Source organism: Suncus etruscus, chromosome 9, assembly GCF_024139225.1.
Source record: "Suncus etruscus isolate mSunEtr1 chromosome 9, mSunEtr1.pri.cur, whole genome shotgun sequence".
Lineage (NCBI taxonomy): Eukaryota > Metazoa > Chordata > Mammalia > Eulipotyphla > Soricidae > Suncus > Suncus etruscus.
The window spans coordinates 93,838,742-93,859,586 of record NC_064856.1 but is presented as its reverse complement, the minus strand read 5'-3'; the positions used below and the strand labels follow the sequence as shown (position 1 = coordinate 93,859,586).

The following is a 20,845-nucleotide window of genomic DNA, read 5'->3' as shown; positions in this document are numbered from 1 at the left end:
GCTATGGCTTACTCCTGATAGACTTAGAGGAGTGTATGAGATCATGGAGATAGAACCCAGGCCAGCCGTGTGCAAGGCAAATGCCCTATCATCTGTGCTATTGTTTTTAAATGTGAAGCTTAATGAAATCATTGCAAAACTTTCATAACCTACAGCTATGAGATAGTATGGGAATTCATAGTCAAAGAAAGAAGTATATATACTTATGGTCATAAAATCCAAGAAATATAAGTCTATTCATTTATTCATTAATTTAAAATATAAATCCATTTTTGGATCTATCATTCTAAAAATGGGAAGGAAATATTAAGATATAGCAATTAATAGTCAAGTGAACTATTAATAGAATTAAGTCATATTAATTGGTGCTGTGAAAAAATTTTGCTGTTGCCAAAAGGCAAGTGATTACTATTTAATTATATCAGATATTCCCATGGAACACAGTCCCATTAAATCAAATATTCTGAAGTTCAATGAATACCTCTTATTTTACTTTTTTTTTGGGGGGGGGCACACTTGGTAGTGCTCAGGGCTTACTTCTGGCTCTATGCTCAGGGATCACTTCTGGTGGAGTTGTGACCATGTGGGGTGCTGGTGACTGAATTCAGATTGGCCATGTGCAAGGAAAATATTCTACCCATTGTGCTATCACTCACACCCTAATGCATACCTTTTAATTTCTCTGAAGTACTAACAATAAAAATAATAAACAATTCTTAGAAAAAGTCAATCTTGTGGTGCAATGGAACCTTACACCCTGAACATTGACATGATGACCTGGCACAGGCCTCAGAGGTTTGGGCATTTTCCAGTCACCCCTTAATCAGGGAAGCCATCTACAAAACATCCAAAGTTGTCTATGACATCACCTGGAAGCAATCCTTTACCAGGGAAAACCCTATTGCTGCTCTGACATCGATTTACTCAAAAGAGTCTTCCCTTAACACTGAGAAGATTTAAACAACAACGACCTGCATACTGGACAGGGCTTTCTGCATTGCCCTTCAATTGTGAGTTAAAATTAGATGCCACTCTGTACCATCCTGACTTCAATGTAGGATATACAGATTCCAGGATCTTCAGTACAGAAACATGATACCAACAACAGAGACTGTGAAAAATATAACTGTATGGGCACTACAGATAATGACCAGGATTGGACAAACTAGTTTGTCTGGAGCCTAGAAATGGTCTTATGTCAGGAAACTTCAGGGGTAAGGTCTCCGTGTACTTAGGCCAAAGTTTTTCCTTTCCATGACCCCCATACTTTGGTGGGCCCATGCAAATGATAATTGCCACTCTAACATTGTTTTTACAGTGCTCCTTTGACTCTAAACCTTTAAGAAACCACTAGTAAAAATATCTGGAACTGCATATATGCTTTTAGTTACACTAGCATTCTGGGGGATAAAGGAGGGAAATAAGGGATATATGCTTGGGAACAGGGATGAAGGGAGGACAACACTGGTGGTGGAAAGGCTCTCATTTATTGTCACTGTGTACCTTAAATATCACTGTGTAAGATTTGTGAAAAAAATGCCTCTAATAATGTAAGCCATTACGATAAAAAACTTGTGTTTTAATCAGAAAGGTTCTTTGACTTACATGTAATATTATATTATATTAATTATATTATATGTTATGTTATGTTACTATATTATGTTATGTTAGTTCACCTCAATATGTTAATCAATTTTGTCTCTTGAATAAATTCTTACAATAAAAAAGAAAAAGTCAAAAGACTAAAAATAAATACAAAAAGGATTTCTATCTTATTTGTAATCAAATCAAAGTTTAAAACAATTTACATATATAAATGTATCAAAAATATCTTATTTTTATGCACACTTCCTGGGGATATAAGAAAATAGTTTTACATTTTGCTGACAAGAATGCAAACAGACAAATACTGAAAAAGAAACAGACTTTTTTGTGTAAGCTTTCTTATATCATTAACATTTTTATCAACAATGATTATAATGGATTTATGAACTATCGTTACAGTGGCAACTTAACAATTGTGTTAACAACTGTGGATGAAAAATGTCAATGACATAAGAAAGCTTACACAAAAAAGCAGACTGATAACATTTACAACTCTGCGCGTGAGCAAAAAATGTATAAAAAACCTGGAAAAATACCCATCAAAACAATAAAACAATTATTTCCAAGTGATGGGACAGGTTACTTTTTATGAAATAAAATATTGTGACTATCTGTCTTCTATTATGGAAATATGTATGATATTTTTATAATTAGAAAAATAACTGTTTTTAATTCTTTTCTTTTTTTTGGTGGGGGGGGGCACACCTGGCAGTGCTCAGGGGTTAATCCTGGCTCTACAACCAGAAGTCACTCCTGGCAAGCTCGGAGGACCATATGAGATGCTCGGGATTGAACCCAGGTTCATCCTGGGTTGGCTGTGTGCAAGGCAAACACCCTACCACTGTGCTATCACTCCGGCCCCTTTAATTCTATTTTTAAGTATAAGACATTACAACTTTTCTTTTTTTTTTTAATCTTTTTTCTCTTCTTTTTTTGTTTGTTTTTTCTTTTTTTATTTGTTTTTTCTTTCATATTACAACTTTTCTAAGCTCTTTGCATGATCTATTTCTCCAAATTTAGCAAAAATTAAATCAACCAACAAAAAGAGATTTATCCCGTGTATCAAGATTACACTCAGACCACCCACCTTCCCCCTCCATATTCCCCTCCATATACCCCTCCATACTCCCCACATGTCCCCATACCTTGTGGTAAAAAGCTGCCCCTGTAAGCACCATGGACACTTCATTGGTCCACTCTGACTCGTACTTCCACTTGTTCATCTCATGGTCCCAGAGATGCAGACGACCCGGGTAACCTACCAGCCGGTCCGGAAACTCCCTCCAGACCTGCAGATAGAGATCCAGTAGTCATTAGAGTGGACTCAGCTAGTTCTGGAGCAGAGAGCTGGTAACCAAGATTCAAAAGGTCACAGGCTCAGTGGAGGACAGGAAGACTCTATAGATGCTCAACTGAAAGGCACTTGTCAGTGTCCAAGTTCAGCATGCTCTTTCTGAGCTCCAGAATCTCTGCTCACTTGCTTGGAAAGTTCAAGCCAGGTGGACTCATTCTGAATGTGCTGAGTTTGGCACAATTCAATAACATAAAATGGTTCCTTCCTAATGAGTGCACAGTGCAGAGCAGGTGGAGCCTAGCGGTGCCATGCTCTGACATCTCCCTGTCTGTGAATTATACAATATTTTTTGAGAAAAAAAAATATCAGTGTCTTCTCAGCATGCAGACATTCTTGAAGCCACTTGGAAACCTGAGACAGAGAAAATTTGTCTGGATCTGTAGAATGTAATATACTGAGAACAAAATCTTAATTTCCTTTTTTTTAGGAAGTATGGTACTGAGTGGGCACAGTTTTGCAGAATATAGAATAACTCTGTGTGTGTGTGTGTGTGTGTGTGTGTGTGTGTGTGTGTGTGTGTGTGTGTGTGTGTGTAAATGGGAAAGAAAGAGTGAATGAGAAAGAGAGGTATTTCCCATCCTTTGCTCCATGTGTTTTTATATTATTCAGTTTAACTTCTCAAGGCCAGGAAGTTGGCACCATTAAATCCGGACAGTTTACCAGCTGTCTCCTGTGCTACTTTGCAGTATAAGAACTCCTCATCCCTTTTCCCTACACTAAGTCACCTCATCTTGTTTCAGTAGCTTTCAATACTGTCTTTTCAATACTGTCAACACCTCCCACCATGAGACCCTTCATATTTACCCCTGGGTTAACAACAGGCATCTCAAACCCAAGGCACCCAACCTACACTGCCTCTTGAATCTGCCCAAGTCCTTCTCTCAGTGCTTCTCCATCTCAATGTCTGGTCCCCCAAATGCTCAAGTCCCGAAGCCCAGGGGCAAACCAGCCTTTTCCTTCCCTCTTCCCAACTCCCATCTACTCTCAGGTCTTTTGGCTCCAGTACTCATGACCTCTCACCTTCCCTGCCCGCCTCCCTCTCCTCTTCGAGAACTCTTTTCAGACATGCAAACATGCACACCCACCTACCCTTACGTTCACTCCAACATCCCCCACTCCCGTGCTTTTCCTCAATCTCTTCCCCACCTTCCACTAACTGGGGTTCTATTAACTTCCATTAATGGGCCCACCTAGCTCCAGCACTTGCTCTCTTTTCTTCTAGGACGTGGCCCCCACACCACCTTGATTCCTGCTTTTCAGCTCCAGCTTGAGGTCAGATGCTTCGCTTCATTCAAAATGGCCTTTTCTGACTTTCTCATCCAAGGGCAACCTGCAAGCCACCTCACCCCGCCTTGTCTTCACCTCATTTTCAGGGTAATAACTCATTCTGGATTCACCAACTGCTTGCCTCCTTGTGGGAATTGTGCTCCTGGATGACTGAGACTGTATCATTTCGGGTACTTTCCCCAGTTCCAGCTGCATCTCAACCCTGAGGCTGGGAATAAGCAGAAACACAGAGAGGGTGTGGGTTTTAAGCTTCTTCCATGCTGCTGCTACAGCACCACCTGGGCCTGGACCTTGAATTCCTAGAGGAAGGAGGCAGTGTCAAGGGGGCTGGAGAGATAGGGCAGTGTCCACTGGGTGCACTGCCCTCTTCAGTGAATGGCTAGAACTCTGGGGGCTGTCCCCCAGCAGATAAAAACAGTTGGGGAGACTGGTTTTAAAGTGCCCGAAGCAGCAGTGTGGAGTGAATTCTAACATCCCTTCTACCAATGGGGCAGGGCACTCCCAGTCAGCAGCCCTGGCTACTTCTTTCCTTCAGTGCTAAGCACCTATCTGATTGGGGGGAGGGGGTGGTACAATGACACCTCCAAATTCTCCCACTTCACATCACTGGGATGAAATAAAAGGGAGTTCTGGAAGGTTCCAGGTACACCACACTCAATACCAGAAATGGGCAAGGTGGCGGGTAGGAGGAAGGGTCCTCTGCCACACTGCTCCCCATTTCCTTGGGGCTCCCCAACTGAGAAAGTTTCTTGCTTTCCTATGAATTGCTTATGGGGTTCAAGCTTCTATTACTAACTTGGCTCATGATGTGACTTCAGCCCCTCTGCCTGTCAGTGACTTGGGTCACATCTCGGTCCCTTCTCCAGATAGTGGAGTGCACGAGGGAGGCCACAGCTGTTTAGAGCGGTCGAGGGGTCCTGAGCGTCAGGTTCCTTTGCAGAGTGCCCGACTTCCAACAGGCCCCACTCCACCCCCCACCCTCCAGCCCAGCCTCTTTTCAATGCAGCTGGATACAATCAAGAGACCGTCACTGTCACCCCATCTATAACTGCTGCTGACTACAGGATCAAAACGGCGGGGCACAGCACGGGGTGGGCCTCTAATTGTGCCCCAGCTCCCCTCTATCCAGGCCATTAGGCATCCGGAGAAGCATTTTTTCTGGCCAGCTAAGCAAAGACACCCCCCCTCCACATAATTCTTCCCCTTTTCTCAAGTCACCCCTTCCTTTTAAGCCCTAGAAACCAGCTTTCTCTTTCTACTTTCGGGGAAAACACTGGGGCAGCCTGGGGTCATTACCAACAGACACTCCTCCAACCTGAGTTGTGGTGCTGGGGTAACAGGGCTCCCACTGTCTGCCAGCTAGCCACCTGTCCTCCCTGCCTGCCCGCACTGCCAGCCCTTTGGATCTGGCTCTGCACTAGTTCAATCCCACATCTCCCAAGAGCTAAGTTCGGGTCTGTTAGAAATGAAACCAGGGTGCTTAAATAAAGAAACTATTATTATTATTATTATTATTAATTTATAATTAAAAAAAAGAAATGAGTGCCCAACTCATCAGTTAGGAACTAAGCTGACGGAGAGACACATCCGTGATTTGCTCAGTCCTTAATTTGGGGCCCGGGAGGTTGTCAAGTCATCATACCATGCTCTGACTGCCCCAGCCATGGTCATTTTTGTCATTCTGCTCCCAACCAGCCCTCATACAGATTAGAAGAGGCCTCTACGCTGGATTCCCGACTATGATTGGTTATTTGTGGAGGAGTCACTGCCCTTCCCCAATTTCCCTGCTTCCTAATGCTCCTTGGCTTCCCCGTGACAACTGGAACTCACACACATCTTCTACTTAGTGTGAAAGAAGCCTCCCTGGCTGAGTTCCTGCAGGGGGACTCATGGCCAGAGTGGACTCAGAACTAGCCCTGCCATGAGATGGTGTGCAGGGTGACCCCTGCTTGTCTCTGGGGTCCTGGCTGGCCTTGGTGACCTCTGAATGTCTTTTAAGGCTGACATCTCTGCCCTCATTCGGGTATTTTAGGTAAACTAAGCCCTCAACTGTGATAAGTGGCAAGGGGTAGCATCTTTAATGTGGCCTGGGCTCAGTTTAACATGGCTGGAAATGCCAACCATGCAGAAAGGGGGTGGTACCATAAAAGTCCCCAAGACGAGGATAACACATTCTGTTCTCAAGCAGTTTCGGGAGCCCAGTTTTGGCTCTGGGAGTGTGCTAACCACAGGCAGTGTGGGGAGGCGGGGCTGGAGGGCAGCAGGGGAAGGTGTAAGAACAGGTGGTAACCATCTGGGATGTTCAGGCCTGAGACCGAGACTTTGCTGATCGATTGGGAAGCAAAGGCACCTTCTGATGGAGTACCGGGAGCTACCCCACAGTCGGAGATCCCTGAGGAATCTTGGTACAGGGTGAGGCTTTATATGGCTGGGGGGTCCTCCAGCCATTCCACCAAGATGTCTAACCATGGAGTCCACATCAGTGTGGGGGCTGGCAGGCACGGGCTGCAAGGGGCATTCTGCAGAGCACAGGTTTCGTCTCTCCCCTTGCACAAAGCCCCATGTGGGGCTTTGCCGACCTTAGACCATGCACCAGCGGTGGGAGTGCGGAGCCAGTGACCCCGAGCACCCCTGTGGGCGCCGCGGGGGCTGAGCCAGTGGCCCTTCTCCCCCGCAGGCGCCTCGAGCACGTGTCCCAGATGGAAAAGGGGCGGCTGGCCCAGGGCCAGCAGCTTGCGGTTTTGCACAGAGGAGCCAAATCTCAGGATTCCCTCTCAGGCCTCTGGAACAAAGCTCACCTTTTAGATGTGGAATTTCCTGAGCTGAAGTGGGATGGGAGGGGGCTTGTCCAGGTCCCTTTTTTAGCTCATGGTGTTTTTTTTTTTTTAATGTTTTTTCTTGGACTGGTCCTTGGCTGTTTTTGTCAAGGGGTTATTGTGGGAGAAGCAAATAGCCTTCATCCACCTCCCCCCACACCCACCACACAACGATATGTTAATTCTGGACAGCCCAGAACTAGGGGAGTTCCATAGTCATCACCTGGGCTCCCGAGCTGCAGGGTTTGATGAGCACAAAGAGATGCCTTGTTAAGTGCTAAGGTTAACCTGTGAGAACTCATTGGTCTGAGACTTTTCCAGCCCTAGAGGAAGCAAAGCAGGAAAACCATATCCCAGAAGGCTCCTGGGGCTTTGGAGCAATCCCACCAGTCACAGGGCTTAAAACAGGCATTGGTGCAAGGAGACAGGAGCGCCATTCCTTTAACTTTCTTTGTTTTGGGGCAGTGATGCTCAGGGCTTTCTCCTAACTCAGAGCTCAGGGATCTCTCCTAATGCTGTTCTGGAAGCCATAAGTAGTGTCTGGAGGCGATGCTCAGGGCTTACTCTTGATTCCGCTCAGGGATCACTCCTGATAGTGCTCGAGGGACCAATGTGGTGCCTGAGAATGAACCCGAGTTGGCTCTGTGCAAGGCAAGCATTCTACCTGTTGCAAGGTCTCTCCTGCCCTCCTTTCCCATCTTGCTTCAGGCTAGGGGCAGGGAGGAGCTCAGAGGGTGCTTGGCCACAGTGGGCAGGGACATGAGCCACAGTCCTGCTATCTGCTAGCTCAGGGGTGATGAGCACATGGCTTCTGCCAAAATGAATGCGGCTCTTTGCCTCTTATCATGATTTTGTATACTGTGGCTCTTTGCCAAGTTTGGATTTTGTTATGCTGCTTCTGAGGAGGGACCTCTGAGGAGAGATCTCCCAGCGCGTAATCCTGTCCCTAGGCTGCGGCATCCCGTCTCCCATCCCTCGGAAACAACTGCACGGGCCAGCGAGCGGGGGACCCGTGTGTCACATGTTGGGTCACATCTTGCCGTTAGTTCTTAGTGTGGAGGACGAAGCACACCCTCACTCAAATCACTACAGGATTTTTGCCCTCACTCAAAATGGCAAAATGCAATATGTGTTTACTAGATTATTGTTAACATTATATGCTTTTGTGTGAGTGTTTGTTTTGGCAGGTCACTGCGTGGTGTGGCTCTCTGACTCTCACAGTTTAAAATTTTGGCTCTTTGTGTCGAACTTGTTCACCACCTCTGTGCTAGCTGCTACCCTGAAGAAGATGGACCATGTCTAGGATTGGTGAGGAAGTATTGTCAGGTCATGCTACTGCTTCTACCCTTAGCTGTGTCCTGCCTAGGAGACGCCTCAGGTTCTAGAAGTTACCTCACCTCCTCCCACCCCTCCCCTTCCCTCAGAGTCCCTGATAGTGGGCCGGGGGCCAAGTGGGTGAGTCCCTAGGGCAGGCCCAGGACAAGAAAAGGGATGGAGGGAGACAAGCCAGGAGCCAACAAAAACCTTTTCACTCCCATCTGTCCATCTCCTAAAAGCCAAAGGCTCCTCAGGAGAGGGGTTTCCACTGAGCAAGGCAGGTTGCACCCACACCGGGTCCCAGCCTGCTGCCAATATCATCGTCAGCTGCACAGCCAACTGGGACGCCCCCATGTGAGGCCCTCATGGACCGGCTGCTTCCTGGTCATTCATGAGGCTCTGTGGCCCGAGAAGACAAGAAAAGAGCAGCTGAAGGAAAGATTAGACTCGAGCACCATGTTTTCAAGAGGCCATGAATCTCATGAGATTGCAGAGAAGGGCCCAAGAGAGAAAGACGTGAGGCTGAGGGGGTATGGGGGAGAGAGGTCAGGAGCAGGCCACAGGCTTTCTAATTCTGTGCTCCTTAAGGGCTGAGGAACATGAAGTCATTTTTATTTCTGTCACCCTAAGCTCTGAGATGAACCACATTGGGCCCAAGACTGGTCCCCAGAGGATGGGGCCAGAAAAATGAATAATTAAAAAAAAAAAAAAAAGAAAAGAAAGAAAAAAGAAGAGTGACCTGGTGCTGAGAGGTGCTTCTATAAATCCTGCCAGAGTAGAGACAGAAACTTTGGCTTTTATTATAAATAACCACAACTGAACCTTCAAACGCACACATGGCTTTTTAGTGCAGGTCCTCTAGGAGGGCTGGCCTTTCTAGAGAATAGGAAGCCCTATTCAGTGGGATAGGGGACCCCCAACATGAGCACTCCCATCTGCTTTTTCCTCACCTCAGGGACAGAAGTGATATTACACACAAGTTCACACACCAGGACAGCTTTCAGGCTCAGATGCAGTTCCAAACTTAGGTAAGGAATTAACTTATCATTATGCCCTGCAGTTAAGTCCAACACTGACTCTAAAAATCCAGTGGCTGAGGGATGGGGTGTTCTCAAATTTATGTATCTTTTAACTTATTCATTGTAATTTGGGATAGGGTGGGAGTTTGAGTCATGTCCTAGCACTTTTCAAGGACTATTTCTGGCTCTATGCACAGAGGTCATTCCCAGTGGGGCTCTGGGGACTCTCTGAGATGTTGGGGTTTAGGCTTGGGTTAAGTACCTGCAAGGCATCACTCCCAAAACTGAACAGTTTCATGTGGGCTAACCCTAAAAGGCCCAAACAAGAATAAAGTACAAGCTGTGTAAAATAGTTTGTCCTCGGCAACACTGAGGACAACGAATGCCAACGAAACCCAGAGAGGCCCAAGCAGTGAGTCCTCAAAAGGCTAGAGTCTGGTCACAGAAATAGCAAGACCTGAGTGCCTAATTTCATATTCTTGGGTGCATTCGAGGCACAGATGCCTTGGGAACTCCCAATTATCTGGAGATAACTGAGGTTCTATGGGAAGGGGTGAGGACATGGCAGAGACATCCCGGTTTCTCATCCCTGTGTGTCCTGCAATAGTAGCATTTTACCACATGATGGGAAATCACAGCAGAAGATCCTGCAGCAAACAGTCACAGCTCAGACTTGATACCCTGCCAGCCCCAATCCCTTCTGTTCCTCTTTCATAGATCAACCCCTGCTTTGCTGCCAGCCCCACCTTTGTTCTTCATCTCTGCAAGGTGGCAATTTCAAGAAGGAAAGAGAAATAAAAGCACTCTGTCCTGGAATGCCTTTTTTTCTCACTAAGCAAGATGTTCTGGAGACCAGTCCAAGTTGCTGTGCTTGTTTCTATTGTTTTGTTTTGTTTTGGGACCACATCCAGCTGTGTTCAGGACTTACTTCTGGCTCTGCATTCAGAGATCACTGCCTTTAGGGGGGATGGGCACAGCAGGAGTTTCTCCTGGTCTGCACTCAGGAATAACTTCTAGAGATGCTCAAGGGACCATAAGAGATGCCAGGGATTGAACCTGGGTTGGCTGCATGCAAATGCAAGGCAAGGTCCCTACCACAGTACTATCTCACTCACCCCTCGGGGATTGCTCTTGCTGTTTACTTGGAGGACCATATGCAGTGCCAGGGACTGAACCTGGGTTGACCACATGCAAGGCAAAACTGTACTTATGGATGTGAACATACAAATGGTTTACTATTTAGCTACCAAACGGCATATGGGCAGCTTTGCCCTGGCAAAAAAGCAAATGAAGCTTCTGGCAATATTCAGGTATACTTTGCCCAGGCAGACAGTTTCAAGTTACTGAGCTAAACCTTATCCAGCAGTGTGCCTGCTAGGTCATGTATGGTGGTGTTTTGTTTTCTAAGAAAGCTCCAGGGTGGCTTCTCCTAGAGAGATGCCCATTCACCTCTCTATCAGTAATGTCAGAGAGAGGCAACTGCTGGGCGTTTGGAAGTATGGCCATGCTGTAAGACTTTAGCTGAGGGGCCGGGAAGGTGGCGCTAGAGGTAAGGTGTCTGCCTTGCAAGCGCTAGCATAGGATGGACCGTGGTTCGATCCCCCGGCGTCCCATATGGTCCCCAAGCCAAGAGCAACTTCTGAGCACATAGCCAGGAGTAACCCCTGAGCGTTACCGGGTGTGGCCCAAAAACCAAAAAAAAAAAAAAAAAAAAAAAAAAGACTTTAGCTAAGCAGACGGACACACAGACAAAGCTTGTCTGAAACCTGCCATCTTTGTCTATACTCCCATTCTGGTTAATGGTATTGCACACTCCTGTGAGTGCTCACTCAGTTATCTATGACCCTCTTTCCATGGAACCCCTGTTCATGCACTCTGCACTTCCTCTCACAGCATTGCTGGTTTCAGGCAGCTGAGTTCCCAGAATTCTTCATGCTGCCTAGAGGCCTGAGTATGGGGTCTGCAAACATTTTGTCTGTGGCATGTCTTTTTCTTTCTTTTCTGAGGTCTCTCACCCCGAGAGACAACATTTTCAACATGTTTCCAGTGAATCCATTTACCCTTCTAGGAATCATGCTTTTTTTTTTTTGGGTCAAATCTAAGAATTCATTGTCTAGTTCTGAAAGCTAATCGTTTTCTGAGGTTGGGGAGACAATATAGAGGGTAGGAGGTTTTTGCCTTGCGCAAAATGGACTTGGCTTGATCCCTGACACTGCATATGGTCCCCTTGAACACAGCCAGGAGTCCCCTGAACACAATTCACTAGGCTAATTGTTGGCCCTTAACCAACAATAACAAAAAATTAAGTGTGGTCCTTAACCACCACCACAAAAAAAAAAAAAAACAAAAAAAAAAAATAAACAAAACCCTGAATATTTTTTTCTTAAGCTTTTTTCCTAATTGCTTGCTTTATGCTTTAAATGTAAATCCAAGATTCACTTCTAGGAGCCAGAGAGACAGCTTGAGGTAAGAGAAGGGAGCCTTCAGCCCTTCTGTCTTCCTTTTCTCTTCACATATGCTCAGATGAACTGCAGGATTAAGGAGGGCTTGTGTACCCAGATAAGTGCTGGCAGGGTTTGGATGCCCAAGAAAGCTCAGGTTCAGGCACTAGATGGTGGGGCTGTCATAGACACCATGTATCTGTTTCTCCCTCCTCACAACACCTTCTCGTGGCTTAGTTAAATTCTGCATGCCCAATGAGCAGCCCACCTCTTGGATCAGGCTCAAACACCTAAGGAAAGCTTGGGTTCAGATAGAAATTGGACAACCAATAAAACTTGGGTTCAGGCAGGACTTGAACAACCAGTCAGTGAGAAGGTGCTGAGCATAGTCATCTCACCAATGTGCACCATGGCTGACCATGGCTGGAGACTAGGAAAGCTGAGATAGGGTTTCAGGGTACTGTTTGGGTATAGTCCGGGAAAAACCCAGGGACATGATTTCAGACCAGGGATGCATACATGTAATAGAAAATAGCACAGGGATGGTACCTGGCCATCATATTTTGGAGGTAAGGAGACTGCATTGGACAGGGTAGGGGACAGGATGAGTAATGTCTCCCTTGGGTAAAGGGAGAGGTCTAGAGATTTGGGGAAGACCCAGACCCATCTACTTGAATGTACAATAAACTAACTTGTCTTTTTTTGGGGGAGGTCCACATCAAGCAGTGATCAGAGGTTACTCCTGGCACTCAGGAATTATACCTGGCAGGCTCAGAGGACCATATGAAATGCCAGGAATCAAACTCAGGTCAGTTGTGTGCAAGGCAAACACCCTACCCTCTGTGCTATTGCTATCGCTCCAGCCCTAAACTAAGTCCTTAGCTTTCTGAGTTTTGTTTGCAAATCTTTCATTATATCTCAAGAACTCATCAGCACAGGAAAATCCACTTTGGCACTAACGCTCCCACTGACTATCACATGTGGTCAATCTTTCTTTGTTTCTTGGGATGGGGGGTCACACTCGGTGGCATTCAGGGGTTACTCCTGGCTCTGTGCTCAAATATCGCCCCTGGCAGGCTCAGGGAACCATATGGGATGCCGGGAATTGAACCACCATCCATGCCCTTCATGCAGTCAATCTTTCAACTTAAGAGTTCCAAAGGCTTAACTGAAAGAACCCTACAGAAATTAAATGCCCAAATGCATGGAACATTGGTCAACAGTTCCCACCCATCTGCCTGCACACCATCCAATGGATATATGGCTGCTGACTCCATGGCTGCATGGAGACAGGCATCAGCAAGAAGTTGGGTCCCGAATCTTTGGGAGGCCGAGTCCCCCCACCCTCAGTCCCCTGTCCAATGCCGTGTTAAGAGCTGGGTTAAGAGCTGTTGTTGTTTTTGTTTTTGGGTCACACCCGGTGGTGCTCAGGGGTTACTCCTGGCTCTGCGCTCAGAAATCTTCACTCCGGCAGAAATGGGGAACCATATGGGATGCAGAGATTCGAACCATCATACGTTCTTGATCGGCTGAGTGCAAGGCAAATACCCTACCACCGTGCTATCTCTCGGGCCCCATGCACTGCTGGTTTTAATGGGGCTCAGTGGGGGGAGAGCAAAGTGTGGTCTGCTGGTAATCCCCAACTGGGTGCTTTTTCAAAAGCTCTGATGTTATGTTAGCATTCAGCACACAGATTGCATTTCCTTCGCTTAATATTTGTTTGACTCGTCCTCCAGTGGGGCCCGGGCACTTGGGCGGGCGCAGCAAGGTCGACCCTCATGGCAGCATCTCTCAGCACCTCCAGGGGCTCGAGGGCTGCTCCTCGGATCCACTTTCAGTGGTGCTGATTGGGGGGGGGCAACAACACATAGATGCCTCCTTTTTGCACTCAGGGGTCTTGGGGGTGTAAATCAATGCAAGCTGGAAAGTTGGCTCAGTTCTACAGGGAGCCAAGTGGCAATGATATGATAGCAATGATAGCTACAGGGGTGGAGGGTTGCTCATAAAGTAAGCCCCACCCCCCACAGGTCTTTCCTGATTTCGGAGAGAAAAGGCCCCTGTTCTGTTTCTGGGGACCATGTCTTCATGACAGCCATAAGTGGCTCACTTCAGAAGGTAGAAGAGGGGGGTCGGGTGGGCAGAAGTGGATGGGCATCCTTCCCAACACAGCCTGGGATGGCATGGTCCAAGAAAGGGGGAGCAGGCACGACTGATCTTCACACCTCCCACAAGATGCCCTGAGAGAGAACTGATGTCACCAGCCTCCATAGAGATTCTGGGCAGAGGGCAGCCCTTCAGTCACCCACAGAACCCTGTGAGGATCAGGGAGAGGACTGGGAAAAAGAGGGTACAGGTCTTCCTGAAAGCACAGATACCCCCTTTCATCAGGAAGACCCTTCTACAGCAGTGCCATCTGCTTGAATCACACTTTTGTTTTTTTCTTTTTTGGTTCTTGGGCCATCCTAGCGGTGCTCAGGGTTTACTACTGGCTCGCAGTCAGAAATCACTCCTGGGGGCTTGGGGGATCATATAGGATGCTGGGAATCAAACTTGGGTCCACCTGGGTCGATAGCATGCAAGGTAGCCCTACTGCTGTGCCATCACTCTGGCCCCTGAGTCATTCTTTGTTAATGAGTTGGGGCCAGAGAAGAAACAGAGGCTAGGGTGGTGGTGGTGGGAGACGCTGCCTGAGACACCATGACTAGTCTGTGTGCCACAGAAAAAGACCTTCCCTGGTTTCCCCATACCTGAGCCACTGACAGGTTTAGGTTCCAGGGATGCTTGTACCTCCAGAGAGGAAGGCAGCTGGTTCCTGGGCTGAAGGGTCATAACTGCCCTGAGGCCCCTTTGAACCTTCTTTCCTTCACTTGCTTTACAGCTGGTGGCACCTGAGCAGGATGAAGTCTCTTCCAGGAAGGGAGGTGGACAAAAGACCAGAGAGCATTTTTTAGGTTATCGTCTAGTTTTCTGGGAAAACCAGAGTTGGCTCTTTCTGTGAGAGGAGCTTCCATGCCTAAGATCTTGTGAGTGAGTGAGAAAGAGAGGGAGGCGTATGCAGAGCCTGAGCCCCCAAACTCCCTGGAAGAATACATTTACTATTGCTGCTTCAAATGCAGGGAAGGTTCAGCAGGTAGGGAGCTTGCCCTCCATGTGGCTGACCTGGGTTCAATCCACTGAGTCACACATGGTTCCTCTAAGCCTTGTCAGCAGTAAGCCCTGAGCACAAAGCCAGGAGTAAGCCTTGAGCACAGAGCTTTGAGCACTGCTGGGTATAGCCCAAAAACACCAAAAAAAAAAAAAAAAAAAAAAAAGAAGCCAAATAAAATAACCTAGAAACGTAACTGTTCCAGAGAGCCGGCACCTGGCTTTCTCCAACGACCCCAATATCAAGTTCCAGCAGAGTCTAAGCTGTGCGTGGGCCTGTCTGCTGTTCTCTGGGGGTGCTCTGGTCCATCTGTAGGTTGGATCTGTGGCTTCCTCATGGACACTCATTTTGGTGTGCCCAATGTCACCAGCTTGTCCAGAAAATTTTTGGCTCTGACCACTTGTCTGCCTCACCTATCCTCCTGATTCCCCAAACATCCATCAGGTCCCTCACCCCGCCTGCCTGGTAGCATGTTATCTAAACCAATCTACCTTCTTTTTTTTTTTTTTGTTTTGGTTTTTGGGTCACACCTGGCAGTGCTCAGGGGTTATTCCTGGCTCCAGGCTCAGAAATTGCTCCTGGCAGGCACAGGGGACCATATGGGGCGCCAGGATTCGAACCGATGACCTCCTGCATGAAAGGCAAATGCCTTACCTCCATGCTATCTCTCCGGCCCCCCAATCTACCTTCTTTATGAACCCCAAGAAGCCCCCAATCCCTGCCAGCAACCTGCCTGGGGCACCACCATGTCATTACACACATCAATCCCTACCTTTCCCAGAGTCTTTTCTCTTAGTGCTTCTCTCAAAGATGGTTTCAGGCTCAAAAACAAAACAAAACAAAAAAACAACCCCCCCCCAAAATAACACACACAACAACCACACAAGTCAAACTACACAGTCTCCCAGAAATGTTTGTAGACCATATATTGGTCCTTACCTTGGAAAGCATTCAATAGAGTTAATACAAATAAATACAAATAAATTCTCAAGAAAAAAATTCTCACAATGGATTTGTACCCCTAAAGTGGGCCAGAAGGACCTCTGCCAACACCACCAACACCACCAGAACACCTCCCCCATCTCCCACACAGTCAAAGCTTTTTTTTTGGGGGGGGGGGACCATGCAGCTGTGCCTGGAACACCCCAATCCCATCCCCATGCAAGTGCCACAGACTTTATAACCATTGCTGTCGGCCAAGAGGGCAGCGCTCGTCAGGTGAAAAATGTTCGACACTTAAGGGCCACTAATAATTTTTATGGCTAAAAATGAGGATCAAAGTAGGAAAGGGAAAATAAATTCACGGGTTGGTGCCTTCAGCCAAGAGCCTGCGGGGCCTACTTCCCGCCACATGTGTGAAACTGCTCCCAGGGCTGGGGGCGGGGTGGCGGGCCAGCAGCAGTGGGTTTCCTGGCTACCCAGGTCTGAAATAAAAGAAGTCGACAAACTTGGGGGGGGGGCGGTGGTGGTGAGGGGACGAACTCAAACACGCAAGTAACACTATCCTCAGCTACTGTTCCCCCAGGAGCTCCCTGCAAATGAGTATCAAGGACTCAATAGATACTTTCTCGGTTAGATACATAAACAGATAAATTATCCCAGGCGGGCTTGAAACGGGGTTCCACATCTGGTAGCAGCTTGTCCAACAAGTCGAAAGCCGCAGGGCCACAGAAGCTCAGTTTCGAGCTCCTGACTTGTGGGGGGAGTTGGTGGGGGGCTTGCTAGAGAGGGAATGTGACTCTTCCCAGAGCCTCTTGCCTTCAACAGGGACCCTGACTCCCTCAAACAGCCAAGGGTCCCCCACAGTGACTTCCTGTTGAATAAAGAATCAGACCCAGTATTTGGCTTCGCATCCAAATACTCCTGTCTTCCTCCTGTAAGAAAACAGCCTTTCCCACAATACGGTCTCACCTGCCTGAGAATTTGCCAGGGTGGACCTTAAAGACCATATTCACGGTATGCTTGATTTCGCCAACAGTCACCCCCTGCAAAGCCACTGCACTATCTGGCCAGCTGTATGATAGGCAGTTACAAGATAAATCCCAAAGTCCCTGAATTCAAATTCCTGCAGTCTGTTTATTCGAGCAGCTTCCCTAATGTGGAGCTGGGAGTATGAACACTGCCACTGACAATGTGGCAATGCCATGTGGACCTCTCATGCTGTGCACCCAGCAGGAGGAGCTAGTGTGGCCCATTTGTGCTCTGCCTTGACAATGGCTGTGGCTCACATCTTCTAGGTGGGGATCCCAGAGCTGCTGCCCATGCCCACCGGCTGATGGACCAACAGGCCCTCTACCTTGAGGTGCACTATTCTGAAGGAGCCACAATTCTTCACAGAGTCCCAGCAGTTGCCTGCCCACCCGCTCAGCTAGCCAGAGCCTACTGTTGCCTTCACACAATTGGGCCTCTGCATGTCAATGCTTCCACCTTGCTCACAAAAACAAGCTATTGATGGGTCTGGAGAAATGACACAGCAGTCGGGCCGGGTAGGTGGCGCTGGAGGTAAGGTGTCTGCCTTGCAAGCGCTAGCCAAGGAAGGACCGAGGTTCGATCCCCCGGCGTCCCATATGGTCCCCCCAAGCCAGGGGCGATTTCTGAGCACATAGCCAGGAGTAACCCCTGAGCGTCAAACGGGTGTGGCCCAAAAACCAAAAAAAAAAAGAAATGACACAGCAGTTAAGGTGTTTGTTTTGCATGCAGTGGACCTGGATGTTATCCCCGGCATCCCATATGAGCCTGCCAGAGCAAAGAGCCAGGAGTAACCACTGAGCACCCTGGGAGTGGCCCAAAACCAAAAACCAAATTCAAACAAACAAACAAAAAACCAACAAAGCAGTGCTTAACAGGGTGGGATGGAGTAAGGGGCAGGACCTTGTGGTACATAAAAAACAGGCCGCAACTACACTGCAGAGGCCTCTGCAGAACTCTGATCCACACACATCAGTTCTGGACCTCCAAATACCACAATTCACCACATAATTGCAGATTTTATGTCTTTTTTAGGGGAGTGGGCAAAAGGTGCCATGTGAAATGCTTAATAAAGAACTGTTGGTATTAGTGGAAAAACAGGGTATGAAGGTTACATGAGGGGGGTGAGGAGGTGGGGGATAAGGATGTGGTGAGCTGTAAACAGTTCTGCCATCTCCACCTGCGTCAAATCTGCTCTGCCACCATCTCTACTTGTTCTTTCGCCTCACCTGTAATCACAGAGCCACATGGGATAGCGACAGAACCTGCACATTCCAAGCTCAAAAGCACTCCTGAGGAGCCTGCTGACCTCTTGCCACCTTAGAATCATCTCTGGGATTCAGGGGGTAGGGATGGGAGATCTTGTCTGTGCCCAGGCAGAACTAAGGGAGAGTAGATTCTCAATAGTATACTAGGGGAGGGTTGATTTCATTTCACATAACCCCACCAAGTTGGGGAGACAATGTTCTTTCCAGAATTTCTCTGAAAAGTCCCTAGAGCTACAGTGGATAAGAACCCGCTCATGGTTCCTTGCTCCATTTTCAGAGTGAATCCTGCATTTAAACCAGTGTTGATTTACATGGGGAGAATGAATCAAACTACTGCCAAGACTGGAACAACTACAGAAGAAAAAGAAAGGTAATAGAGCTGTCTCCAAGACGAACAAGCAGGAGAAGGGTTTGATTCCACTGGCCTTTGTCAAGCATCAGGGTCACTCACTAAATCCTGAATAACTGACAGAGTCAGATATTCACACCTGCGGCTGAAAAAGCATGGCCTCCTTCATGGGCACAGAGAGCATTACCCAAGCAGGCCTTGGTGTGGGCCGTTGTCTCTATGACAAAATCATATTGGCCTGATTTTTCTCCCCACCCTCAATTTCTTGTTACTGTTTATTGCTGCAAGGACCTGAGTCACACAATCTTGTGTAGTACTTGCCGGGGACATACAATTACTTCAAAACAATACATTTTACAATTTTAAATGAACAGATTCATCAAACATACACACACACACACACACACACACACACAACCATGTTCTAAACAGGCCAAATCCATACACTCACTCTTCTCTGATGCTATGTAAAATAAACCATGAAAGATGCCCACAGAACATCTTGGGAGGAAAGAGGGGGCCAAACCCCTGCTTGCAGAAACACCTGCTGCCTCTATCACTCAGAGTCACCATTTTCCCAATGCCCTGTCTCATCACTGACCCTCTACAATTCTCTTCAGAAACACCAATCTGATAAAGCCAAATGCACTGGAATTTTGGACTGATGTCACCAGGGCTTTTTGGAACAACTGCGAGCACCCTTCCCTCCACCCCTCCACCCCCCATATCTTCCTTCTTCCCGGAGGCCCGGCAGCTGAGTACATGCACTTAAAAATCATAGTATCAGTAATCATTGTCCAGTAATCTCTGGACAATTTAACAGAATGGGCAGCTAACAAGAGTTTAAAAAACCTCCCACCATTGTATTGACTTCATTGGAGATACAATAATTTTTCACAAATATTCTTGCTACTGCACTTTTTCCTTCTTTTATTTAACTTCCTTTTTTCTCTTACTTTTTATTTTTTAATTTTCTTTCTATTTTTTTCAGTAACATACTTTCACTTATCGAGAAACAAATGTATTTGATCAACTATGTCCTCAAGGGTGAACCTATGGCACGCATGCCAGCTGTGGCATGCGAAGGCCTTGCAGCTCCCATGTGGGAAGGTTCGCAATTAAGATATGTATTACGTCGGGAGGCAAGTGTGCTGGTGTCTGCTTTGCAGCTCACTTGGCAACAGGGCCGGACTGGCCATTGGGAGGACCGGGCATTGTGTGGCAGTTTGGACACTTGGGCTCAAAAAGTTTAGCCATCACTGAACTATGTCAACTATATGATGCATTATCTTTACATAACTAAAACACACACACACACACACACACACAGAGCAAAAGTAGCACAAGAATGGCAAAGCCTAAAATGACAGAGGAGTCCCACCAGAAACGAAGGTGCCAAGAGCAAAGGGGTGCGGAGCAGAGCATGGCCTAGAACATGGGACCAACTGGGGGTCTCAGCTCATCTGCCAGGTGTGAACCAAGTGAGCAGCTCAGTGAATTACTTGATTCCTCAGCTTAGCCACAAAGGGCGGGTGTCTGCTTCCCCATCTTCCACTCTACAATAGATTAGATGTACACAATTCACATCTTTGGGTGCCTTCTTCAGGTATGGGAGTTTTGCTCCTCTGCCTTCCAAGTCTAGGAGGTTAAGTTCTCTGGCTCCTGTGTGGAAGTTCCTGCTACCATTTCTTCTCATTCTTTCATATTTCCACCTCCTTACTTTTTTTCTGGGACTCCATGCTGGGTTATGCCTGTGGTACTGGGCCACAGCCCTGGAGGTTGGGATTATATTTGATTTCTTTTCTGTTTTTTCTAGGTGGTTCCAATGGGATCATCCATACTGACTCATCTTCCAGTTCACATACCCCCTCTTGCTCTCTGTTGTTCCAGTAACTAACCCAAGGGATGCTTCCTTTTCATCTCACTGACTATAATTTTCAGTTCTGCAAATTTCCACTTGGTTTTTCTTTATGTCTTCTGGTTTGTTTGATATATGAGTTTTTTTGTATGTGTCACTTGTTTTTGTTGCAACTTCTTTTTGTTTTCCACTTCTTTGAACAGTGCTCATAATTGCTTAAGGGATTTTTTTTTGGGGGGTGGTGATGGCTGGCTTAAAATCCTTGTCAAGTTAATTCCAACTCTGTCATCTTGACATTGACAGCTGTTGATTATCTTTTTTCACAGAAGCTGCAATTTTCCTGGTTCTTGAGAGGTGCTGAGCGATTGTGGACGGTTATCCTGAACCTTCCTGCCCATAAGATGCTGTGTCCCTTGAC

General features: G+C 47.1%; 1 protein-coding gene across 2 annotated transcripts in view; it reads right to left on the bottom strand.

The window, feature by feature from the left end:
• Positions 1 to 20,845, bottom strand: part of EXT2 (exostosin glycosyltransferase 2) — a 119,932-nt gene that overhangs the window by 11,074 nt on the left and 88,013 nt on the right. For both annotated transcript variants that reach the window (XM_049779614.1, XM_049779615.1), the window contains one exon: positions 2,751 to 2,894. In XM_049779614.1, coding sequence (XP_049635571.1) covers positions 2,751 to 2,894 — 144 coding nt within the window. The remainder of the gene's footprint in view (positions 1 to 2,750; positions 2,895 to 20,845) is intronic.